This window comes from Anser brachyrhynchus (assembly GCF_964034855.1).
Source record: "Anser brachyrhynchus genome assembly, chromosome: 18".
Classification (NCBI taxonomy): Eukaryota; Metazoa; Chordata; class Aves; order Anseriformes; family Anatidae; genus Anser; species Anser brachyrhynchus.
This window is the reverse complement of record NC_137711.1, coordinates 10,759,047-10,784,606: the sequence shown is the minus strand read 5'-3', so window position 1 is coordinate 10,784,606 and position 25,560 is coordinate 10,759,047. Positions and strand designations below refer to the sequence as shown.

Below are 25,560 nucleotides of genomic sequence, written 5' to 3'. Positions count from 1 at the left end.
TGGGGTGCAGCACAGCTGGCAGGCAGAGCCCCCGCCTCCTCCAACACCCACACAGCAAGGAACAGCTGTAACGGGGTTTTCCTTCACCCCAAGGGCACAACCCCCCCGTTTTTCCCCCAAACCCTCCCCCAAAGCCCACTTCCACAGCACGGCCCCACGACCACCGCCGCAACCGGCTGCGAAGCCACCGCAGGCGTCGAATAAACCCAGGCTCGGGGCGAGTTCAACAGCAATTTGCACATTTATTTTGGGTGCTCCCGCCCTCCCCTCGCCCGGCCCCCCCCGAAGGGGTGACGGTCACATCGCGGCGGGGGCCGAGGGCAGCCCGGGGGGGTCTGGGCTGTGCAGCGCGCGGGGAGCAGGGCCAGGGGGCCGGGAAGGCGAAGCATTTCCATTTACATTGTCCCTTGTACGCCAGGTCAGGTGGAATGGCTCCAAATAAAACAAATATATATATATATATTTCTATATATACAAATATATAATATATATATATCTATGCCCACCAGATATATATATATATACCATCTCTCTGAAAAGGATAAAAGGTTACTTTGTCTCTGCATGCACAACCAAAGCCTCTGCTCCACGCCACCAACCCACGACGACAGCGAGTGGGGGCTGCAGGCGGGGGACAGGGACGCGTTCCCCCCCCCCCAGCACTCGTGTTATTGCTGCTGGGCCGTCCTCCCCCAGCCCCATTCGGCCGGGGCCGAAGCAAGGAGACGAGACCCCGGAGCAACGCCACCCGCGTGCCCCCCGCGCCCCATTTCGGGGGGAGGACGGGGCTGCCGGCACCTCTCCAGCCCCGGTGGCACCGCGGGGACGCCGGATGCGCCCCGGGACGTGGGTGCCTGCCGGGGGGGACATAGGCACCGAGTCACAAGGCAAAGTCTGGATAAGGCGAACCCAACCCAACCGAACTGAACCGAACCCAACTAAGGAGCAGCGTCCCCCGAGCGCTGGCCGGGTGCCGCGGGGACGGGCGGGGAGGGGACGCTGTCATAGGGCCGTGCTCTCCGAGTCCTCCGAGTCCTCCGGGGGGGCTTTCACCGAGAGTCTCTGCGCGGCGTCCGGCGGGTCCCGGCGCAGGGCGGCATCGACGCCGAGGTGGATGGACGGGATCTCGAAATGGACCAGACCTGCGGCGGGCACAGACGGGCAGCGTGAGGGGCTGCCACGGGGGGGGGGGCACGGACGGGTGCTGGCACACGGCGTGCTCCGACGGGCTGGCAGCGCTTGGTGCCACCGCCGGGGCGGCACACAGGGCTCCAGGTCCCCATCCCAGCCAGCTGCCTGTCCCCGCACCTGGAGGGACGTCACAGTCCCTCAGCAGGCTGAAGGAACCCACCCAGGGGAGCGGGGAAAAGTCCTGTGCCCTGCTCCTGCAGCTGCCGGCTCGGGGACCCTGCCACAGGTGGCAGCACCCAAGGGCACCCAAGGGTGCAATGCCAGAGCGCAGCGACAGCTGGGTGCTGTGCTGGGGGGCACAAAGTATGGGTACTGTGCTGGGGTCACCATGTATGGGTGCCGTGCCAGGGGCACCGTGCCTGGGAGCGATGCCCGGTGCAGTTCCCAGGTGCACCGACGCCTGGCTGCAGCGCTGGGGCTGCATCTCCTGGGCGCCCTGGTGCTGCGCTGCCTCCGCGCCTGGCTGCACACCCACTGCAGTGCCCGGGGGCACCACGCTGGGGTGCGCTGTGGGGGCTGCACCGAGGCCCGGGCACAGCACCGGGGCGCTGCAGGGGGACGCAGCACGCCTGGGGACAGCCCGACCCCACCGCTGCACGTCTCCCCCCGTCCCATCCCCTCCACTCTCACTGTGTCACCGGGCACATCAAGGTCCTGTGCGTGGGGACACCCGGCTGCCAGCCACACTGCGCCCTGCAGGACACGCGGCGCCCCTGGGGCACCAAGCTCTGCCAGCACCACGTCCCCAGGCTGTCCCCACCACCAAAGTGTCCCCTGAGATGCCCAAGATGGGGAAATGCCCCCCCCCCCCGCCACCACGTCCTGCCACCCCTCTGCAAAGCCCCTCGGGAGGCCAGCTGGGGACGCCAGCGGCTGCCCGCTGCCGCTTTGCTTCTCCGGGGCCGCGGGGCAGGAGGGAGCCAGCGGCACGAGGAAGCCGGAGCCAGGTGACAAATGTGTCCTTGCTGGCGGGATGGGGCTGGGGGGGCACACGCTCACCCGCCCCGTGCACCCAGGGGTGGCAGTGGGGTGGGGGTGGCAGCGGGTGGCCCTCGGGGACAGCAGTGGTGGGCGACAGGGACAAAGAAACAGCAACAAGGTCAGGACTCAGCGGACACGGCAGCAGAGCTTTGGGGCACTTCCCAGGGACACTGCCACGCTCCTGGGGACGTTGCCATCTTCTTAGGGACACTGCCACCTTCATGAGGGCACTGCCACCTTCCAAGGGGCATTGCCACCTTCCTGGGGACACTGCCACCTTTCTGGGAACATTGCTACCTTCCTGGGGACACTGCCACCTTCCTGGGGACATTGCCAGTCTCATGAGGACACTGTCGTCTTTCTGGGAACACTGCCACCTCCCCAGTGATGTCACAACCTTAGGGCAATGCCACCTTCCCAGGGACACTGCCACCTTTGCGAGGATATTGTCATCTTCCTGGGAATGCTGCCACCTTCCCAGGGACCCTGCCACCTTCCTGAGGACACTGCTACCATCCAAGAGACACTGCCACCTTCCTGAGGACCTTGTCACCTCCCCAGGGACCTTTCCACCTTCCTGATGACAGTCATCTTCCTGGGAACATTGCCACCTTCACGAGGACATTACCACCTTCCTGAGGACACTGCCACCTTCTCAAGGACACTGCCACCTTCCTGGGGACACTGCCACCTTCCTGAGGACATTACCACCTCCCTGAGGACACCGCCACCTTCCTGAGGACATTACAGCCTTCCTGAGGACATTACCACCTTCCCGAGGACACCGCCACCTTCCCAGCGATGCCGCCACCAAACCCCAGGACACGAGCAGCCGTCCTGGTCCCTCTGCTCCGCAGACGCAGCCGTGCCCCCAGACCAGAGCCCCGGCTGCCCACGGGGTCCCAGTGGGGTCCCCAGTTGGGGTCCGTGCCCTGGACCGCTCCGAGCACCCCGGCGCAGCCCCGGCGCGTCCTCAGCGTCCCGCAGCGGCTGGGTTACCTGTGGGCACGCTCTCCCCGGGGGCCACGGCGTCGAGCAGGGGGGGCTCCGCGGGCTGGGGGCTAGAGCCGGACGCGCTGGCCGTGGGGGGCTGCGGCGGCGGCAGCGAGGGCCTCTGCCTCGGCTTGGGGACGGGTCGAGATTTGGTTACAGAGCCGCCCAGGGGAGGAAGAGGAGGAGGAGGAGGAGACGGGGAAGGTGCGGCGGCTGGGGACAGCTGACCTGAGGCCAGGCAGTAGCCTTGCGGGTAAGCGAGTCCATAGGGCGCGGGGGTGCTCGGTGGGGTGGGGGACAGGCTGGCGGGGGACGGCTGGCCCGCCGGCGGCTCCGACGTGCCCCCCGAGGGCGCCTTGGGCGGGATGGGCGCCAGCTTCTTGGAGGCTGCGGGAGAGACAGACAAGGCAGACAGACAGACGGGCGGACGGACGGACGGCGGTCAGGGGGGCGAGGGGCGCGGGGAGGCGGGCGCGCCGCCGGGCACCCACCTTTGCGCAGGCTGCGCGGGCTCTGCTCGGCGGGGGACGGTGGCGCGGCCGCTGCCTGCTGCCCGCTGCCCTTCTGCGGCCCGGAGACAGGGGAGAGCTCCTTGGGTTTTAAAGTGCTGGGGGGGGGGTGGAAAAAAAAACAGCAGTGAGGTTGTGCCGTCCTCCCCGGCACCCGACGCCCCAGCACCCGACGCCCCGGCACCTGCACGCGTCCCGGTGCGAAGCGGTGCCCAAAGGTGCCCAGCGCCGGGCTGGGGGGTCGCTAAAATCCGATTTTGCTTTAACTGGAGCTTTTTAAACCAATTTCTCCGCGCGGAAGCCATGCTGCAGGCAAGCCCCTGCACGGCTCGCAGCCATTCCCGGGGACGGCGGTGACACCGAGGCCACCGCCCGTGGTGGGGGCACCCAGGGGTGGCGGGGGCAGTTACCTGGCCAGGCTGGCTCCCGCAGGCGTGCGGCCGCCCCCGGGGGCAGAGGGCAGCGTTGGGGGCCGGGGGCCGGGCAGGAGCAGGGGGGCAGCGACGGGGAGCGGGCAGTGCCACGGGGCCAGGGAGCGCTGCGGGGGGACTGGCAAGGAGCAGGGCTTGGGGCGAGCGTGGGGGGCGAGCAGGGGGCGAGGGGAGGAAGAGGAGCAGCGGGGGGGAGGCAGGCTGCGGCTGCAGCCCGGCCAGAGGCGCAGGGGTGCGGGGCCGAGCCCCAGGGCAGGCTGTGCCCAGGGCAGGGGCCGGGGCTGGGGAGCAGGGGCCGGGGGACCCCGCTTGTCCTCGGGGCAGGGGGGGCTGTAGCAGCAATCCGGCCAGGCAGGCGGCGCATCACCCGTGCTGCAAAATGTCCAAAAACAACCACAGAACAGCAAAACGATAGAAGGAGGAAATAAAATAAGATGCGAGCAGAAGCATCGGCAGGGGAGGAAGCAAAAGCGGCAGTGCAAACAGGCGGCGTGGGAGCGGGCACGGCCCCACTGAGTGCTTGGGGCTGCTGCAGGAGGGGCCGACACCGAAATGAGGGGGGGTCTGGGGGACAGCCCCTTCCCCGCGGCTGGAGAGCTGGGCTCCAGGCTCTGCATGGTCCCAGCCACGGAGCCATCTCTAGAGGAGCCCTTGGCACATCCCCGTGGTTTGCGGTGCCATCGGCAGCCCAGCTCGGCCAGCACCTCTCCTCCGGCCAGGGGAGGAGGAGGAGGAGGGTGGGGTGAAGGCAGCACCAGCACAGGGGACACGGTGCCCTGGGAGCCGAGTGCAGTGCAGAAGCAGGTTGGGAACAAACAGCTCCAAAATTTAGCAGCTGCAGGACAGGGGGGACCCGACGGGCGCCCGCCGTGCTGGGCGCAGCAGCAGGGGACCCCGACAACCCCCTCAGGACAGGGCTGGGACGGCTCCGAGCCCAGCTCCAGGATCCGGCCCCTGGGCACGATGTGCCCGGGGAGTGCTGCAGGGTGGGTCCCACCTCCATGAGGACCCCACAGCACCCATGGGTGCTCGCCCAGCCCTTCCCCGTGCAGCCTAGGCAGTGCACAGCTCATGGCTGGGGGAAAACAGCCCTGTGGGGTGGTGGGAGAGGGAGGCTCCCCATTTTGGGGCAGGAAGGTGTGATTCAGATATTTTCCTCTACTTGGTCCATGCAGGATGAGGGCAGACACACAGACCTTGGGCTCGGGGAACGCCCGGCTCCTTCAGGCTGTCACTTTGGCCACTGCAAGCCCAGCAGCTCCTTCCTTGCTGTTATCACCCAGGTTCCAGCCCAGGATAACCACGGCGAGCCATGCGAGAGCCCCGCAGGGAAAACCCAGCTCGTTGCAGACCCCAGGGGGGTACCACGGGGACGAGGAGCATCCTCTCCTCCCGCTCCCAGGGGGTGGCCGTGCCCGGGAAGGGAAGCACCACGGGGACGTGGGGGGGGGGACAGGGGTGTCCTTACCTTGCCCGCTCGGCTGCGGGTGGGAAGCCGAAGCTGGTGGGAGGAGGAGAGGGGGTCGCCGAAATATCGGGCGCTTGCTCGGGGATGGGAGAGTGCGGCGTGCCGGGCAGCTCGGCGGGCGGCGCGGGGGGCTGCGTGGCGGGGGGGGTGGCGGACGCCTTGCGCCCCCCCGAGGTCCCTCTGCGGGCCACCCACGAGGTGTCCATCACCCTGACGCCCATGCTGGGGGGACAGAGACGGGTCCTCAGCACCCGCACGGTGGGACGGGACCGTGCTAGGGCCCCTTTGGGGCGTCCCAACCCCGCACAGCTGCCCCAAGCCCAGCTGGTGGCCAGGGCTCGGGGCCGGCTGCTGCAGCGGGGTCTGGTCCCTACGAACGCCTCTTCCACAGGGAAGCTGTTGGGAATGGACCTCCACGGCCATAGGGCAGCGGTGGCTTTGCAGGACAAGCTTGTCTCACCAGCCACGTCGCCCTTTGCCCTGACACCAGCAGGCACCAGCATCCTCCCAGCACCCTCCCAGTCCTGCCGCGGAGGACACCGTACCTTTGGATTTTCCTAAGGCTGCATGGACAGAAACACACAGTTATTAGCGGAAAAGAAGCTAGAACGAGCCACACGGTGCAGCGCCTGCTGCTTGGAAAGGGAGCTGCGAGGCCAAGGGGCTTGGAGCGTGGGCGCAGGAGGGACACGGTGGGGGACCAGGTTGTGCTGGAGCTGGGGAAGCCCAGGGGATGGGGCTGGGACCTGGCTGTGGGTCCACAGCACTGAGCAGGGCACAGGAGGTGACACGGGGGTTGTGCAGCCCCAGCCCCACAGCATGGGCCCGCCTGCTCCCATCTCCAGCGGGCTCAGGGCTGGCGAGAAGCTTGAGTCTCATCCGGGCACCCCCAGATCGCATCCAAGCACCCCCAGCTCTCATCCCAGCATCACAGTAGGGTCCTCCCATCCTGGGACCACCCGACCTCCACCAGTTTGTACCCTGGGTGTGACTCCCTCTGTCCCCAACCCCGAACCGGCCCTACCCATCCTTCTTGTAAAACTCCAGCATCATGTTGTCTGTGGCCACGCTGAGCGGCCGCCGCGCCTGGTCGTGCTGCTTGCGGTCGGCGTGGTCCATGTCCGGGGAGGGCATGGAGCTGTAGTTGGCGTTGTGGTTCACGTGCATGGGGCTGCCGTAGTTCCCCGTGACGTTGAACTCAATGTCTGGGTGGCAAAGCGAGACGGGGACATCAGAGCTCTGACTCCGCTGGGCCAGGAGGGGCAGCCGGTCCCTGCGATGCCCGTCCCATCCCGTCCCATCCCATGCCATGCCATCCCATCCCGTTCCGTCCCATCCCGTCCTGTCCGTTCCCGTCCCGTCCCAGCACAGGGCTCAGCCCACCTCCGGGGAAGAACCAGTCCGCGTGCTGGATGAGCGGCTCGATGATGCCCACGATCTGCAGGGAGACGGTCGTCATCATCTCCGTGATGTTCCTGCAACACAGCGGGCAGCGGCTCGGCGGCTGCCACCCCGCCACGGCCCGACCCCGCTCCCTGCTGGGTTTTGGCCGCCCCTCGCCCCTCCAGCAGCCCCTCAGGTCTCTTGCCCGGGGAGCGGGTGCTGCTCCCACGCTGCAGGAGAAACCTTTCGTGCCCCAGAGCTACGGCTTCAGTCCCCGTCCCCCCCTCGCACGTGCCCAGCGCCGTACGCTACCCTTCTGCCTGCGGCCAGAGGAGATTGGGACCCAGCACGATGGCCACGTTGCTCGGCGTCATTTTGTTCATGTCCTGGTACTCAGTCAGCTTGGCCAGGAATTTGATCAGGTACCTGGAGGGGCGAACCCAGGCGCCGGTGAGGCAGGGTGCGCCCTCCCCACGCCCACGGCGGCTCCTCGCCCGCCCCACGCTCACCTGATGTTGTTGTAGTTGGCCTTGGGCAGCTTCTCGCAGGCGCTCCACAGGGCCTGCAGCCGCTTCTCCTGCTCCGGGATGCTGCGGGAGGGGATCGGGGTGAGCACCCCACAGACCCCGGCCCTGCCACCCCACTGCCCGCGGCAGGGGCACCGCACCGAGGGGGACGCTGCCCTTCACATCGGGGCGCTCGCTCCGAGCTCGTTCCTTTACCAGCCGGTACCACCGTACGGGTGGGTTTGTGCAGTTATACCAGAAGGTCTCCGTGCCCTTGGGCAGGGTGGGTTTGCAGACCCGGCCAGGAATGGGACCAGAGCCCAGCTGTGAGGTGCTGGGAGAGCTGAGCCACCTTGGGCAGGGTGCTGTGCACCACGCTGGGGACATCAGGGTTTGGTGACATCAAGGCCACCCTTGCACTGGGGCACGCAATGCCCAAGGAGTATCACAGAGAGCCCTCGGACCCTGGAGGAAACATCCCAAATGCTGCCAGCCGGTCAGAAACAAGTCAACAAGGGTGCCCACACTGTTTTTGGATACATGGGAGCATTGGACCCGGAGCCTGGAAGCTCCCACACCGCTGCCCTGCACTCTGCTGGCCATCCGTGGGCCGTCAGCCTTCGTGCTCAGCCTCCCCACCCTCGGGAACTGCCACGGGGCTAAAACTTGCTTGTTTAGCCCCTCCTGAAACTCATTTGAAACTGCTTTGGGGAAGACCACCGGCCAGACCTCAGCAGATGCTGGCACTGGACCAGGGCTGGGGCACAGGCAAGGCCAAGTACGGGGCCGGGGCTCTGGTGAGGCACCCGCGGGGACAGCCCCAGCCCCAAGGCCACCTCCTGACCCGGACTCACTTGGAGGCCTGGATCCACTCCTCGTACAGCTCAAACGTCATCAGCGGCTCCGGCAGCTCGCGCAGGTAGGACTTGAGCGCTCCTGAAGCACACAGCGGGGACAGGGCTCACCACGGCTCACCGGGGCCACCCTGCTGACGGCACTGCCCAAGGTGTGTGCTGCCTCCCCAGACCCGGTAGGTTCATTGGAGCCTCCTCGAACCCCAGCAGCTGCTGAACTTCCACCCCTTGCAGCTCCTCCCTCTCCCTTTCACCTCCAGCAGCCCCTCTGCCTCTCCTTTTTGCCCGGCACCGTGCCCCAGGCCCCCCACTCAGCACGTCTCCAGGAGCACTCGGTCGGTGGCGTCCCGACAGGACACCAGCGCCCAGACCCTGCGGCCACCAGGAGCCAAGCCCAGGAGGGGAAAAGCTGACTCATGTTTAAACCGAATTAATGCTCATTGACAGCCCAGCAGGCCGGGCTCTGCGTGCAGAGGGCATCTTGCATCACTGCAGAAGCAGCAGAGAGATGATTGAGAACTCAATTAGGGTGCGTGTGTGCAGCTCCCCGGCTGCTCCTGGTTCCTCTGGAGAATCTCAGGCTCGGCGTAACCGTGGGTTTCATCCCTCGGCAGGGGCAGAGGGGAGGTGCATGCACTCGGTGAGGGATGTCCAACTCAGGCTCGAAGGAAGCCTGAAACCAGCTCTTCGATGTGTTCACCGCAGCGCAAGCACCTCGCTGGCTCCTGCCCTCGGCAGCATCCCCCCCGTGCCCCAACGCAGGGCTTCCACATTGCCCGACACGGGCAAGCCCCCGACCAGCAGATCAGGACCAGGGCACCCCAAAGCCACCCGCCCGGGGAGATCCCCACCTGCGATGGCGTGCGGGTCGGCCGAGTACTCCTGCACGTCCACCACGCAGCAATCCAGGGCGGCCTTCAGCTTCTTCAGCTTGGAGGCGGAGGGAGCCACGCGGAACAGACCCTTGGCAGACGACACGGGGCAGCGTCGGCACCAGGGCACGGCCCCGAAACCTCCGCGGCCACTCGTCCCCGTGCCACCAGGGGTGGCCACGATGCCGTCGGCCAGCACCCACCTCCTCCTGCATGCCGCACTCCAGCAGCATGGTCACGCAGGCCTCCACGGGGAAGGCGATCTCCCGCCCGCTGACGGCCAGGTGCTCCTCCAGCGGCTTCCCGAAGGACGGCTTCTCCATCCACGCTTCTGTGACGGGCAGAGGGGTGATGGGGGACAGAGCGGGGGGCACCCCGTGTCCTCCTGACCCCCCCAGAGGAGAAGTTTGGGGATGGCAGCGGCTGTTCGGGTGTTGTTGCAACCCCACGACCCCACATTTCTGTCCTGGGACACCCAGAAGTGGGCTTTAAAGGTGAAATCCAAGCCAAATATTTCCCAGCCATCACATTTCAAGGGGGCTGAATGACGCTTTCCAGGGGAGCAACGTCTTGCAAACGTTTGCAGGGTTTTCCCCCTTCTTTTGCCGCAATTTGAGTCAGGAATAATTTGAGGAACAAAGATCCCTCCCTGCCCAACCACTGCAGCACCCCGAGCACAGGGCGGCTGCCGGGGTGACCACGCAGCGGCCCCAGGGGACGGGGACACTTCCTCAGCTCAGGGACAGGCGGGATGCAAAGAAGGGGAGCAGGCAGGGGGTGCACAGCTGCAAGCCAGGCACCACGCCACGCGGTGACACCGCAGCCCGAAGCCACGCACGGCTGCCGGCGTGACGCCGGGTGATGGGCTCCGTGTCCCTGGTGTCACCCTCCTCGGGAACGGGACAAGCCCTGCGTGCACTCACCCTGCTGGGCTTTTATCTGAGGCAGCACGTTCTGCAGAAGCGCCAGCGACTTCCTGTGGTACTCGGCCTGCACCTCGATCAGCTGGGGAGAGAGGGCACAGAGTGCGCGCGGTGCCGCCGGCGCCGCGGGGACGGGCACGGGGCTGCTGCAGCGCGCACAGGGACGAGGGGAGCGGCCGGCTCGCAGCGCTTACCGTCTGGAAGTAGTTTGCATAGTCGATTTCTTTGGCCACGAAGCTGTACATGTCAGCCGAGAGCTGGTCCTGCGGGGAGCACGGAGTTAGGAGCACGCCCGGTGCCGTGGCCACCACGATGGCAGACCGTGGGGGACAGCGCAAGCGCTGCACGCCAGCCTTCCTCCCTGCCTCACATCCTCAGCACTGAGCCCAACGCAGCACGCGGCATGTAACGCCTGCTCGAGGTGTGCCCAGGACCCCACGCGCCCAGCAGCACGGCGTGGCTTCGCTTTCTGCTGCATTACAAACTTCTCCACTCTCCCACACCCTTGCAAAAACCCCAATTTGCCATATCGAGCTTCGCAGAAGGATTTACATGGAAGCCTCCTGGGCTGAACAGCACGAATCTGGCACAAATGGCGCGAAAGTTTGCTCTTCGCTTGCTGCATCGCTTCTCCCATGCGAGCAGCTCCTCAGCTGCACGTTTCTGCAGCGCAGAGCAGCAGCGCAGCCCGTGTGCCGCGGGTGCTGCATTAGCGCTCACGCAGCGCAGACTGGCAGGGCCCTCAGGTGCTCCTCCTGTTTTCTGGCAGTGAGGAGGAGGGAGCTGTCTGCTCCCAATCGCAAAGAGCCCTCCCGGAGCTGCACGCAGCCCCGCGGCTCACGTTTTCTATCCTCGCGCTTTCTCAATGTACTCTGCAGCTTCTTGAGCTGCTCCTTTCCGTGACTCCCCCTCCTGCACTGAAACCGGAGGAAACACACAGGGCTGGGAGCAGGTTTCCGAGGCCACTCGGGTCCCGGCTCTGTCCCCACGAGGTGACTCGGCCGAGCCCTGGGGACAGGATGCTCTCGGGCTCCCTAGGGCTGTGGGACACGGGGTGCCAGAGGAACTGTGGCTGGGAAGCATCACCCACACCCAGCAGTTCCAGGGCACAGCGCCCGCTTTCGAGGGTGGCACGTGCTGTGCCCGAGCACCCCACAACGCCCAGCGGGGCCGGGAGAGGACCAGGGCTGCCAGGGGGCTGTGCTGGGCACGGGGCCAGCCACAGGGAGGGCTTCTTGTGTGCAACGGGGAGGCAGAGGGGGTGATGCTGCAGGGTTCCCACTGCAAGTGGCACCTGGGATGCGAGGGGATGCTGAAGCCCTGGCTGCATGTGGAGCAGGTGTCCCCAAGCCGTGCTGTCCCTACAGCTGCACCCTGACGTCCCCACACCCCCACGTGTCCCGGGGTGCCCCCGCGAGCGGTACCCTGCAAATCTCCACTCGGTTTGCCGCCTCCTCCATCTCCTCCCTGAGAGCGTCAGCTTTGGCGCCCGACGGCTGCAGGTTGCTTGACAAACTCGATGACTTCACGGACTGCTGCCACCTGCGGACAGCGGGCAGGGTGTCAGGAGGGGACAGGGACCACGCAGAGCCATGGCCGGAGCCCAGCTGAGCCGGTGGGCAGCAGCCCAGGGACCCCCTGCCAGCCCCGCCGCGGTCCCCAGGGCTGAGCACCACGGAAAGGGGCCCAGGCCGTGCTGGGATGCAGGAGCCACCCCCAGCCCAAACGATCCCTAGCTCCAATTTAGCAATTATTATTTTTCAAACGCTTGCAGACAGCCTCGGGCACAGCCCCAAGCGGGCTGCTCCAGCGTCACCTGGGACACGGGGTGACGCCAAGGGACATCCCACGTCCCCAGCTGGGCTCTGCCAGCCGAGCGCTGCTCTACAGCAGCAGGAGCAGCTGGCTCTTTGCCACCATGTAAGAATTCAGCAAGACAGGGAGAACAGGAAAAAATAAAGATTTGGGCCAGAAAAAAATACATTTTTTTTTTCCTGCAGTGTGCATGCAAGGAAAAGGGATTTTGCAGAGAAGAGCGGAGCTATGGGCTCATTGCAGAGCTTGATTTTGAGGCACAGTGACATGGCCGGGCTTCCCATGGCTGCTGGCCGTGCATTTTGCATCACCCCAGCCACCCAGGGACCTGGGGATTTACAGAGCCAGGGGCATCTCCGAAGCCCCTCGCGAGGAGCGACGCCTGCCCAGCACAGGCAGCCCGGCTGCACTTCCCACCTCGTTCTCGAGGAGTCCATGTCCAGCACCAGCTTTGCTAAATGCTTCCTCTGTTTTTGGATATTTGGGATTTCCACCTGCAGCAACACAGGGGCACGGGGGGAGAGGAACACCTCACTTAAATCGCCGCAGCATTAGGAAGGCAGCACAGCCCACCCCTCCTTTGCTTCCCACCTGTGATGCACAAAACCCCTCGACACCAACATGCAAGTGTGAAAACCCCAACCCCAAAAGAGGCATCCTTTGGTCAGTAAGTCCTCCTGCACCTGGATACCTGGCTTACGGAAGAAAAACTCTTCCTGGGATGTGCCAGCCATAGCAGCAAAGCCTGCCACACACAGACAGCGTCTGCCAAGGGCTTTGCAGCGGCTGAAAGCCCCAAAGCTGCAGCCTGGCCCTGCTCTCCTGTCCTATCACCAGCAACTCAATAAAGCTCTTCGTATTTCAGCTGGGGGCGATAAAATCAGAATGGAGCCCATGACATTTTGCAAGACATAAAAGGGAAAGAAAAAAAAAGCATTTGGCAAAATTAAAAAAAACAGAAAGTTGGCAGCAGGAGGAAAAAGGAAGAAAAAAAAAAATCCCAGACAACAACCTCCCTTGTTTGGAGCTTGGAAACGTGTTTCAGAAATAAAAGTGTTCAAGCCTCTGCCTTGAAGAAAGACAGAAAAGAGCAACAGCCAAGCGGGACGGCAGCTGAGCAGGGCAGGGAGCTGCCCCGGCAGCCGGGCCGGTGGACGTGCAGACACCGGCTGCGCTGACAGCAGGAGCCAGCACCCAGCACCCCTGGGCGACCCCGAGACGCCACCGCCCACTGCGCCCGGCTGCGTTTTGCCCAGCCCCACCTCAGCCAGCACGAAGAGCGGCTCGATGACATCCCTCTCCACCTGCAGCTCGAACTGGATCAGCTCCTGCGCCAGCTTGTCCTCCGCCTCCCCGCACAGCCTCAGCATCTTCCTGCAAGGGGACGGCGAGGCTGGGGAGGGACGGCAGCGATCCCGGCCGGAGCCGTGGGGTGCTGTGCCCCGAGGTCTGCAAGGCGAGGGACAGGGACGGCAGGCACCGTGGGGACGTGGTGGCACTGCCACCTCTTACCCCAGCAGGGAGTCGTCGCCCAGCACCGCCGAGCCCTCCATCAGGCACTGCGCCAGCGTCGTCAGCGGCAGCTTCTTCTGCAAAGGGAGCCCCCCCGCCCCGTCAGGCTCCCCGCGCTCGCAGGACGTCACACTGTCCCCAGGCCCAGGTGGCTATGGCCACCCAGCCCCTCCTGCTGTCACCCAGCTGTGCTTCTGCACGTGTGCTCTGCCCAGGACCTCGCTTACACGGGTGCTTTATTCACATGTATACAACCCCTCTGCCCCACGCACTCATGCGCGTGCACCCGCGTGCGCCTGGCTAAAGGAAAGGAGGAAACGGCTCCGCTGTCCACTCGGCATCCCCAGGGGAGCCTGGCGAACCTCACCGAGCGCTTGTCGGCGTCCACGCCTTGCTGGCCCTGCAGACATGCCGTCAGCTTCTTGTGGGTGCTGTGGGAGACCTGCTTCACCAGCTCCAGACGCTTCTCCACCTGCGGACACAGCGGCACCCGTCACCGTCCCGTCCCTCCTCATCCTCACCCTGGTGCGGCCATATCCCTTTGTTATTCAAAGGGATTTTAATTGCCGGTGCGTCGGGCTGGGTACAGACTCCTGGCTGTCCTCCACCACCCTGCTGTGCCAGGCAGAGGGTCAGTGGCCCTGGGGACAGGCATGGGGACAACAGCAGTGCTGGGACAATGCTGCGCGCTGCGGCCAAGCGAGGGCAGGAGCTTTCTCTCCCCAGGAAAGCTTTGCTTGCACCAAACTGGCAGATACTCAACCGCAGGGCTGAAAATTGCCTGATTTGCCTCAGACTTGCTTAAACAGGGAAGTCCATTCAAAAGTTCAGCGAGATGAGTCACTAAAAGTCAGCAAACAAGATCTGACGAAAAATGTAGCCGAGACCGTCGGGGAAAACGCGCAGCTAAGCAGAAAGCGCAACATCTGGGAAAATAATCCGGAAAAACAAATAACCCCTGCCCTGGGGACACGGGGACGTGCCGACAGGGCGGCAGGTCCTGGAGGGAGCAGAGATGGCAGGATATGTGTGGGACAGGCTGCTCTGCCTCGGCCGGGGCCCTGCACACTAGTTGTATGTATCTACACGTCCGCGTACGCCTCGAAAGATGGGGCACTCTGTGCAGGAGGAACACGGGTGTGTGAGACGGAGGCGATGAGACACCACTCCAAAAAGGGGTTGTGTTCCCGATTTTCCCTTGAGACAACCCCCCCCAAGAAGGCACTGCACCAACACAGAGCAGCTCGCCCCTTCTCCCCACAGCACCTTCCTCTTCCCCAAAAGACACGACCGCCCCACACAGCACCGAGGCCCAGGCTGCGCGGTGTCAGCAGAGACCTGAGTGTGCACGGAGAGACACCAGGAACTAAAAATGAAGCAATGAGAAACACTGACCTGCACCGCCAGGCTGGGGAGCCCCCATCCGGCCCCAAACCTCCCATCCCTGTCCCCGTCCCGCACCCCCCGCCCTGTGCCGCTGCAGCACCCACAGCCACCCGTGGGTGTCAGGGCTGTGGCTGCTCTCTTCAGGGCAGAGGCCCTTTACCTGCAGAAGATCTTCGCTCAAAACCTCTGTCTTCTCAGCCCTGCAAGAGCAGAAAGACAGAAATGAGCTGGTGAAGGGCCAGGTGTGCGGCTGGGCTGGGCACAGCGGTATTTGCTCCTCCACCGGTCCGTACCGGGACTGTTCCATATTCCTGTTGGAGACGTGGTCAGTGGGAGCGAGGGCACCCTCGGCACCTTGCCGATGACCCCGGGCCGCGTGGTGCAGCAACCCTTGGGAAGGCAGGGCTGCCATCCTGAGGGGCCTGGGCAGGCAGGGAGGTGGGCCTCTGCGGCCCTCATGAGGTTCAGCAAGGCCAAGGGCAAGGCCCTGGATCTGGGTCAGGGCAATCCCAAGCACAAACACAGGCTGGGTGGGGAATGGATTGAGAGCAGCCCTGAGGAGAGGGACCTGGGGTGTTGGGTGACGAGAAGCTCAGCATAAGCCGGTAATGTGCGCTTGCAGCCCAGAAAGCCAACTGCACCCTGGGCTGCACCACCGGCAGCGTGGCAGCAGGGCGAGGAGGGGATTGTCCCCCTCTGCTCTGCTCTCGTCAGACCCCATCTGGGGCCCTGCGCTCAGCTCCAGCCCCCAGCACAAGAAGGATGTGGAGCTGTTAGAAGGAGTCCAGAGGACGTCACGAGGATGCTCAGAGGGCTGGAGCACCTCTCTAGTGAAGACAGGCTGAGGGAGCTGGGGGTGTTCGGCCTGGGGAAGAGAAGGCTCCGGGGGTCACCTCGCAGCAGCCTGCCCGTGCCTAAAGGGGGCTGCAGGAGAGCTGGGAGGGACTCTGTGTCAGGGGGTGTGGTGGTAGGACAAGGAGCAGTGGCTGTAAACTAAAAGAGGAGAGATTTAGGTTAGATATGAGGAAGAAATTCATTACTCAGAGGGCGGTGAGGCCCTGGCGCAGGCTGCCCCAGGAGCTGTGGGTGCCCCATCCCTGGCAGTGCCCAAGGCCAGGCTGGATGGGGCTGGGGGCAGCCGGGGCTGGGGGCAGGGGGCCCGGCCCATGGCAGGGGCTGGAACCAGGGGGGCTTTAAGGTCCCTTTCAGCCAAAGCACCCTGTGATTCCATGACTCTATGCACACACCAGTTTAAGGCTCTCTGGTCCATCAGCCCCGTGAGCAGCCCCTGCATGAGCCCCACCTGCTTTTTTTTCCCAGTTATGGTTTCTGGTCAGAAAGCTTCTCCCCACCACCTCCTAGACAAACAAAGCCTGGAGCATCGTCACCACTGCCCGGTCTCTGCCGCGCAGCCAGAGATATGGCCCCACTGCAGGGACCTGCACATCCCCGTGGGTGGCCTGGCCTCTTTACGTGGGGCTGAGCACACAGGGGTGGCGCACAGCCAGCAGGATGAACCCAGAGGTGCAAATCCAGCTTGCCTGGTTGTGCCAAGGCGCAGGATGCTGCAGGACCTCACATCCAAGCTGCAGGACATTGCAGAACCCCATGTCCGAGCTCCAGGATGCTGCACGACCCCACATCCGTGCCCCAGGACACTGCAAAACCCCATACCAAAACTCCAGGACACTGCAGAACCTCACGTCCGAGCTCCAGGACACTGCAGGAACCCACATCTGTCCCTAGAGCGTCCCTCCTTTGGATCACAACAGCTATCACCACGCTGGAACAGGGCACGCATTTCCCCCCCCATGCACCCTATCATTGCCCAGACACCCCAATGGGGTCTGAGCACCCTAAAATGCACAAAGGAGAAGGAGCAGCCCTCGTGCCTGGAAGGATGAGCCCCAGCGATGTGCTGGGCTCCTCTGGGGACGATGGTATTTTGCTGCAGAAAGGCCAATTGGCACAACTTACCTGCAAAGCCATGAGAGTCCCTGCAAGCACCCACGCTGCGCTGGTAGGCAAGGGGACATGTTTAAGCCATTGAACACTGCAATGTTTATTCATAATCATAGAGTTGTTTTTAAAAAAAACTTTAGTAAACCATTTCTTCCTTAAAAAAGTTATCTGTGTCAAGATGCGCTTGGACAGAGAGTGGAATTTAGCTAAAATGTAAAGGTCAGTTGTCCTCTCAAGGTTTGTCACTGGTTAACGTGAGACTGGAGCACGACAGCAAATTGCTCTCATCCTTTGGCCTCCTTGAAAAAAAACAAAACAAAACAAAAAAAAAAACACACAAAAAATACCCAACACCTAACTTGCCCAAGCTCTGTTTGCTTTTCAAAACCCAACATGATTTTCTCAGCCCTGAGAACCCAGCTACAGAATTGAAGTGCTGCAAAAGTGGAAATGCAGAATATGAAAGTGGAAACGAAGAATTTGAAAGTGGAAGTAAAGGGCACCGGACGGAAAGTTCAAAAGCGGTGCCAGCAGCGCGGCCGCGGGCTTGCAGCCAGGGGAAGGACTTTGTCTGCAAGTTCATCGGCGAACACGCTGAGTTCAAAGCCTTTATGAAAATGTAAATGAACGGTGCTAAATCCAGCTTGCATAGGAGACTTGTCGTAGCGTCCAATTTAAGTCAGTTTATTTTTAAAGAGGCACAGAACCCATTTGGTTTAATTAAAAAAACTGGATTTAAACGTGCACCTTACACCTCCCTGTGTTTGGAAAGCAATCAACCTGCTTTCCACCTGCCAGGTTACGGCCCCAGGGGCTCTGCTCCTCCCCGCGGCTCCCTTGGCACACCTTCCTACAGCCTTTTGTGAAGCTTTCATCCTGTCTTTGGGAGAGGGGGGCCCAAAAAGTCCTTGGGGTGCAAAACCCCATTTATCAGTCATTTCTAGCATTATTTGTGCTCTTTTAAGGCACCATGCTAACACCCGTGCCCGCCCATGTATGGATGGAAATGGGTGAATGTGGAAAACCAAGGATTTTTACACCCAGCCTTGGAGGTAGCTGAGAAATGAGCCCCTGGGGAAAACAGAGTTTGGAGCCCCTCAGAACCAGACTTCCCTTTAAAAAAGTAATTAAAAAAGGCTGTTCAAGTGTTACTCCTCTTCTGCAAATCACCATCGCTAGCCCTTTTGGGCAAGGTTGGAAATGGTGCAGAATTATCCTGGGCATGGCAGAAAGCAGCGAGTACCCAAAGGCACGGCCCCGTCAGAACCCAAACCACCCTGCGGCCACGTGCGTCGGAGCCGCGCAGCACCCACGCGGCGCTCCCTGACCTCGCTGCTGGGAGCAGAACACTTTCAGCATCAAGGCTCTGCTATACAGAAGCAGATATGGCATATGAAGCTAAATCTAGTCAGCACCCGTGGAGGGGAAGGAGCAGGGATGCACGTGAGCGCCGTGCACGCACAGCACCCGGGGGAGAAGCCATGCCACCGCCGAGCATCGCTGCCACCCGCTCCGCGCCCCATCCCCGTGTCAGCTCCAGGGGAGATGGAGCAGCTGGCTGCTTCTCTAGTCCATGCAACGGCCATCACCATAGAGAAAATGGATAAAATAAAAATAGTGATGTTTTTTGCGTGCTTTCTCCTTTTCTGGACAGCCAAATGGAGGGGTTTGCACGCCCAGGCTGCCAGGATGGTCCTGCTCTGGCAGAGCTCTCCCAGCCATCATAAAACACCTCGCACTACGCTGCAATGCATGTGCACGAAGCAGGAAACATCTCAAACAGGGTAACAAAATCTGGCCTTGTTCTGCTTTCAAGCACGTTTGTAATACAGAAAAACCTCAGCGTCCTTACCATCCACCCCAACACAGGCACCCGGCACCCAGCCCATGGGACGTGTAATCGGGTTAGGGGGCCTCCAGCAAACAATTTGGCTTACAAAAGGGGGAGAAAAAAGGGCTGCAATCTTAGGGGGGCATTCATGAGCAAACGGGAGCTCAGCACTGCTCCAGGTGGAGCAAGCAGCACAACCCTAGGGGTGCTGCATGGTTATCCCCAGCCTGTGCCTTGCACCCATGGGTGCAGAGGAGCTGCAGGAGCCAGGCTGCTTTTGCAGTGGGATGGGGACCCCACAAGGCTTCATGGCCAAGCTACAGTCACCAGCAGTGGCATGGGCACTGCTGCGATGCGATGGCACTGCTCACAGCACTGGGAGCACACTGGGCTGGGTACCACGTCAGGCAGGACGGATCCTGCACCACCGAGCCCAGCCCCGCAGGCACCAGCAGGGAATTTCCCTCCAGCGCAGCCCCACCAGCCGGGGTCAGCCAAAATGGGCTGAAATCGCTCGGTTTTGGAGCGGGTGCAAGGTCCTGCAAACCACCGGGCTCTGCCGACTTCTGCCACCAATCCTAAGGTTGTTCTTTCTTTTCCCGAATGCTCAAAAAAAAAAACAACCCAAAAGCAATTTTCTTCATTTCTGTGTTTGCTCCCACCGGCAGCACTCCAGAATCTGTAAATTATACCCAGGAGTGTGAGAACCGAGCAGCAGCTCCAAATGCACATCAAACCAGAACAAGCCGTTCCAGATGGCCGTTCTACACGTAAAGATTATAAGGGAAAAAACAACACCGTCCTACTCCCCAGCCATCGGATTGCATCGCAGCTCCATGCTGGCAAAATCCCGTCCTATCTGTTGTGTTCCTACCACCTCAGCCCAAAGTTAGCACGGTTTTAGGGGGGCTGGGGCCTCTTCCCTGCCGCGTGGCGTGCACTGCGCTGGATGATGCTTTATTGTCCTCCACGGGTGCCTCGGAAGCTGCGGCCCTACAGAAACTCACCAACACCAAGTGAAGCCGGTCTGGGTCTCCCAGTGCTGGGAATCGTGCCTAGCAGCAGAAGGGATGCTCTCGTCTTCCAGCCAGACGTCGTGCCTCCCTGGGAATGCCCCCTGGCACCTCCAGCCAGCTCCTGGCCACCTCGCCCAGACGTTTCTGTCCCTGTGCCTGGTGATGTGGGTGCAGGCAGAGCAGGACAGGGACCCCCGCACGGGGCACGACCGCATCCAGCCCCAGCAGGCTGGTGACGCCGTCCCCACTCACATAACGCGTCCTCTGCAAGCGTCACCGCCAGGACAGGGGCGCGGGGACCCTCTGGCCATGCTCCCACCCCTTTCCCCGCTGGGGTCCCGCTCCCGTGAGCAGCCCCAGCCCCTTCGCAGCAGGATGAGCCCCGGGCTCTCCATCCCGCAGCCCTGCACACACCAGGGGGAGCACGGACACCGACAGCCAGAATAACCCCGGTGCCCCCAGCCCCAAAACCCCACTCGTTACACGCGCCCTGCAGGCAGGCAGGCGGGATTAGTGGCTCTCTGTGCCTTCTTCCATCTTTCCACTAGGCAAAGGAGAGCACGCTCCTCCCCTTCCCCTTCAGATTCCCACCCCAGAGCTGTTTTTCTCAGCACAAATCCAGGCAATTATCAGCCTCGATCATCATCCAGACACTTGTGTCCCCGCAAACATCTGGGAGAAAGGGGACGATTTATACGTGGCGCTAAAAGCCAACGAGGGGGGGATGCAGCCACTGTTTGGTCGGCGTTGGCTTCTGCGAGAAATAACTGCTGCCAGTAGAAATCAACACGAATCAAGCAAATTAATTTGATTTAAACATAAATACTACATAATCTTCCAACATGAAATTGTGCGTTGACCTCGGGAGCCTCAGCGAGCTGTCTGCTTCCCCCGAGCATCCCCGCAGCACCCGGATTTCTGTGCCGCAGCTGGACCGGGTGGCACAAACTTCCACCAGAACGGGGGTGCAACGGCTTCCCCAACACCGTCCCTCACCTGCCAGGTCCCAGGGCTGAGCCCAGCCCTGCTGCTGCCGCCGTGGTGCTCGGAGGGATGCAGGAATGCTGCTGCACCTGGTCGGGTGATGCACGTTCACCCCAATACGTGCTTGTCCCTATGTGTGGTATCCCCACGCACGGGCGTCGCGCCCCGCTGCCCTGCACCGCTCCGCATCACCATGGAACGAGCTTTTAGGACGAGCAAAACACCCACCACAAGGAGCTCGATCTTTAATACGACCATTTCAACCCCATTCTGGATTTAGCTGCTGTATTCTCTCCAAAAGGGAGAAGCGTCACCAAATTTCTGACCGGGTGCTCCGAGCGGCGCTGCCCGCGGCAGCAGCCCCCGCCGGGGGCCGGAGGGGTGCAGGACGCAGCTGGGGCGGCTGCTCTCTGCCTGCTGCGGGGGCTGCGGGCTCCTGCCCCAAAACAGCCCGGCAGCCGGCTGCAGCGAGGGGGAGGCAGGCTGCAGGCGGCCAAGGACTGACTCCCAAGGACGGCCAGGGCTCAGCTCCCCCTCCAGGAAGAAAAGGGCTGGGGACTGCCGGCACCCGGATGCCGGTGCACAAGGGGCTGAGAAAAGGCAACCCACGGCCAGCAGCCGTGTTCCAAAAAGCACGGAGGTGACCCAGCCCTCGCAAAGCATCCTCAGAGCAGGGCTGAGCACCTCTGCTCCCTGTGTCGAGCCCCACGCCACCCTCCAGCACCTCCTCGTGCGCCTTTGGGTGCCGGCACCCATGGGGCAATTCGGGTCCTGAACCCCAGAGCCCCGACTTGCCCCGTTTCACTGGGCTTAGAGGCACACAGAATCCAGCAGGCACCAGGAGGACGCCACGCTCGAGGCGGTGACACTGCCGTGGGTGCCCTGGGCTCCTGAGCTGCGTGCAGCCGGCAGCAGCCCCAGCTCAGCTCCAGCTGAGCAGAGGCACGGGTCTGGCACGGGCAGCACCGGGTCTGTGACAGCGGGGCCCCAGCATGTGCAAGCGGCTCCAGCGCGAGCTGAGGACACGCGGCCCCGCAGACTGATGGAGGGGGAGCTCTGCTCAAGGCATTCGCCTTTGCTCCCCGATTCGGGGCAGCTTGTGGAGCCCCCAGGCTCTCCCAGCCGCTCCTCCAGCCCCGTGTCTGCCCACGCCGAGGTTTCGTGAACCCAGGGCAGCCACGGGGACGTTGCTTATTGCCCGTTCCCACTCATCCCTTCCATGCTCGCAAACGCCTCGTTAGCCCCCCAAACTCGCTGGGAGCATTTCTGCCAGCCCCAGGGGCTCGGGGAGCCGACGGGAGAGCCGGTGATTTATGTGCAATTTGGGGACAAAACATTCAGACTGCTCCATTAATATTTCATCACTCCATTTGTCAGCGCTGCCGGCTTAGGAGGAGGATAAAAATATCCGCCCGCCTGCCTTCGCTCGCAGCTGGCACCTCCCTTCTCCCGCTGCCGCGCAGCTCCCGAGCCCCGCGAGCCGAGGGCCGTGATTCGGAACGGCCACGGAGGGGGGGCCGCAGGGACCAGGGCCCCGCACCCCGTGCGTGCAACCCAGATATCCGAAGCTCGTCGCTGCCTCCTGCAAATCCCACGGGAAAACCCCCGGCGGCGCAGCTCATCCCCGCGCCCTCCGTCCTTATTTCCTGCAAGGCCGCAGGCAGAGCAAACCCTTCTGTACCGCAGGCCTCGGGATTTAAGCGGGGACGTCCCGGTGCTTAAGGGAAAGCGACAGCTCCAGGAACCGTGCACCAACCTGCAGCACCCCAGGCAGCCTCGCGCTGCACCCCAAAGCGCCACCGTGGTCCCCGGACACCCAGGACACGCACCCTGGGTCCCCTTTCTCCCCCCGCATCCATCGAGCACGTTCCCAGTCGCCTGCTGTGCCTTCAGGGACCTCGAAGTGTCACTTCGCATGAGGCTGCAGCTGCCCGTTTCCTTCCTGGCACAGCGAAGGCAGCGCTCCGACACTTCTGGAAAGCCGACGAATTTCTGCTCTGGGAGCAGCCCCGGGGAGAGCTCCCGGCGGCCTCGGTGGCCCCGCGCGTACAACGGGGAAATAGAGAAATAACCCAGGAACGTGGCACTTTGCAGGCAGCATCTTCAAAGCGTTTTACAGCCACTTACTGATTTCCCTTCTCTCTTTTCGCCCCGTGGAGATAAATATTATGAGCCTTACAGCCACGCTACGTAATTCTCCCGAAGGTCGGGCACCGAGCGCGTGTCCAAGCTGGGACGAGCATTCCCAGATCTCCGACTCGCCTTAACCGCCAAAGCAAGGATTCCCGTGGCCTCACATGCTTATTTTTGTGATGCTGCTGGGAAAAGGTGCTGCGAGGAACCATCCGTGGCCGTGCCAGCCCCCAGGAAGCGGGAGGGCGCAGTGGGGCAGCGATGCAGGAGGGGACAGCCAGAGGGGACAGCCGGAGGGGACAGCGCCCTGGCCAAGCGGCCATTTCCTTCCTTGCTGCTGCCCTCTCTCCTTGCCCTTCCCCTTTTTCTATTGAGTTAAAAAACCAAAATAAAGGAGTAAAGGGCAGAGCACAGCCCTCCGGCCCCCATCCATCCCACCTACCTCCAAGCCCTGAGGTGCTGGGGAAGGGACGAGCCTTGGTCCCGCAGGGCAGCGCCGCACCTCTGGGTGCTGCTGCTCGCTGGATGGGGCACAGGAGGGGAGTTCCTGGTTTTATCTGACTCGCGTTAGAGCAAGTCAATTAAAATTAGCGCAAGTCAATTAAAAGGCGCGTTGTTCAGGTGTTGGACAGGTGAGGTGATGAAGGGAATGAGCCAGGGGGTGGCAGGATGGAAAAGCCTTGTTGCTGTGCCAAACTGAGCCCAAGCCACCCGTCACCACCACAGCGATGTCCCTGGGGCGGCCGCAGCCCCCAGACGCCCCCCAGGCACACCCCATGGCAGGGGGATGTGGCCATGGGATGGCACCGCTGGTCCCCTGCCCCTGTCTCCTGCACAGCGCACGCATGGGGGGCACGGCCACCCCCGCAGGGGGCTTGCTGGGAGGAGCGGGGACCCCCTCCACCACCTTCTTCGTGGCCCCACGGTGTCCCCCCCAGTGCAACTCGAGGGACAAGCCCCAGGTACAGCGGAGACCCCAGCGCAGGCTGCACCAGCACCAGCCCAGGATACGGCCCGGTGGTCTCCAGCCCCGTCCTCGGCAAGGACTCGCGGGTGAGGCACCGCGGGGGACGGTGGCCCTGCAGCCACGGACCCGGCGCTCCGAGCTGCCGGTCACAAGACGGCCGAGCTGCAGCCGGGCACGGAAGAGGATTACTGATTGATCTGCCTGCTGAGCAGCCCCCGCGCAAGCGAGAGCACCGAAAACCCGGGACTGGGGCCGGCTGCCTCGCGGCGCCGCGCAGCACCGAGCCTAGCTGAGGACAAACCACCGCTGCTCACGCCTGCGATGGCCCGAGCTGCAAATTCACATCCCTGCCGAGGACATCCCAGGGAAAACGAGCAGGGCTCCTGCAGCCCCCTTGCTCCTGCCCGCCTCACCTTCTGCCAGCATCCCCAAAACCACCGGCACCCAGAGCGCTGCGCCTGCCCGCACCGAGCCCAGGGGCCGCCGGGCAGCAGGGAAGGAAGGAAGGATGCTCGGACACCATTTTGAAGGTGTGCATGAGCTCGCAGCACCACACGCGGCCCCCCGGCCCGCTCCCCGCTCCTCCCCAGGGCACCCGGCCCGCTCTGCCCCAGCGCAGCCCCTTCCCGAGGGGCTCCGGGGCCCAGCCGGGGACCCGCTGCCACCGCCGCCCGTGGGGACGCCCGGAGCGGGGCTGCGGGGACGAGGCACGGAGCTGCGGCCCCTCGCACCCGCACCTACCGGGTCCTGGCCGGGTGAGCACCTGGGGCTCACGTCCCCAAGGAGGAGGAGGAAGAGGAGGAGGGATGGAGGGATGGAGGGAGGGAGGGATGGAGAGATGGATGGAGAGATGGAGAGAAGGATGGAGGGAAGGAGGGAGGGAAGGAGGGATGGAGGAAGAGGGATGGAGAGACAGATGGAGGGATGGAGGGAGGGATGGATGGAGAGATGGAGGGAGGGAGGGATGGAGGGAAGGAGGGAGGGAAGGAGAGATGGAGAGACTGATGGAGGGGTGTAGGGAAGGAGGGAGGGACAGATGGAGGGAGGGAAGGAGGGATGGGGACACGGCCAGGGGAGCAGGGTGGCAGCCCCCGGAGGAGACCACCCTCCCCGGAAAATTCGGAAAAGAAAAAAGAAAATAAATAAATCCCCCCCCCGCACCCCCCACCCTCCCCCACGCACCGCTGCAAAAATCTCGGGGAATTACACAACAGCCACCGGCACGGCCGCGGGCCCGGCGCGCAGCGGAGCCCCCCCGACACCCGCGGTGCCCCCCCGCAGGCACCCAACGCGCCCCCCCCGCACCCAACAGGGCGCGCTGGGGGGGGGGGGCACCCATGGGTGCTGCGGGGGGGGGGGAGGGGGGGTCAGGCTGCGGCAGCGGTGCTGGGGGGGGGGGTCCCCGCGGCTCGGGGCGGGGGGGGGCAGGGAGGGTGCGGGCATGGGGGGGGTGGGGGGGTGTGCGGGGGGGGCCGGTGCGGTGCCCACCTGCCCACGGTCTGGTTGGCGAGCTGCCGCATGCGGTTGAATTGCTTCTTCATGGTGCCGGCGGCGCGGGCGCCCCTTTACGCGGCCGCGCAGCGCGGGGGGGGCGAGGGCCGCTTCCACCGCCCCTCCCGCATCCTCGCCCGGCCGAACCGAGCCGAGCCGGGCCGTGCCGAGCCGCCCCGAGCCGTGCCGAGCCCAGCCGGCCCCTGCGCGGCTCCGCGCCCCGCGTCCCCCCCCCCCCACCTCCCCGCTCCGCGCTGCGCCGCCCCCGCCGCGGCGGAGCTGGGAAATGTAGTCCCGGCGGGGGGAGCGGGGCGGGGGGCTGCGACCCCCCCCCCCGGCATCCTTCTTTCAG

General features: G+C 63.5%; 1 protein-coding gene across 5 annotated transcripts; it reads right to left on the bottom strand.

The window, feature by feature from the left end:
- Positions 1–130: 130 nt before the first annotated feature.
- ARHGAP44 (Rho GTPase activating protein 44) lies at positions 131–25,437 on the bottom strand. 5 transcript variants are annotated; one of them, XR_013940760.1, is made up of 22 exons: positions 25,206–25,437; positions 14,985–15,024; positions 13,806–13,910; positions 13,439–13,515; positions 13,189–13,300; positions 12,344–12,420; positions 11,536–11,653; positions 10,306–10,374; positions 10,112–10,193; positions 9,392–9,519; positions 9,168–9,279; positions 8,317–8,398; positions 7,466–7,546; positions 7,269–7,382; positions 6,957–7,048; positions 6,598–6,778; positions 6,119–6,136; positions 5,574–5,795; positions 3,657–3,772; positions 3,394–3,552; positions 3,172–3,295; positions 1,004–1,142 (listed from the first exon to the last, which is right to left on the bottom strand). XR_013940760.1 is itself a non-coding variant. In XM_080561312.1 (21 exons), the coding sequence occupies exons 1-21, from the start codon at positions 25,256–25,258 to the stop codon at positions 1,003–1,005; spliced, it is 2,400 nt and encodes a 799-aa protein (XP_080417438.1). In that variant the 5' UTR covers positions 25,259–25,437; the 3' UTR covers positions 131–1,002. The 5 variants fall into 5 exon arrangements, 3 of the variants coding, with proteins under 3 accessions (XP_080417438.1, XP_080417440.1, XP_080417439.1); XR_013940759.1 differs by lacking the exon at positions 6,119–6,136 and having other exon boundaries at positions 131–1,142; XM_080561312.1 differs by having other exon boundaries at positions 131–1,142; positions 3,172–3,552.
- Positions 25,438–25,560: the final 123 nt, after the last annotated feature.

What these genes read in the sequence shown, in the direction of transcription:
- ARHGAP44 (XM_080561312.1), bottom strand. Translation starts at nt 25,258, where the DNA reads ATGAAGAAGCAATTCAACCGCATGCGGCAGCTCGCCAACCAGACCGTG. An exon ending in CGCTCTTCGTGCTGGCTGAG is followed by an intron (nt 12,421 to 13,188) that starts GTGGGGCTGGGC and finishes GTGTTGCTGCAG; the next exon opens with GTGGAAATCCCAAATATCCA. An exon ending in AGTGCGGCATGCAGGAGGAG is followed by an intron (nt 9,280 to 9,391) that starts GTGGGTGCTGGC and finishes TCGTCTGCCAAG; the next exon opens with GGTCTGTTCCGCGTGGCTCC.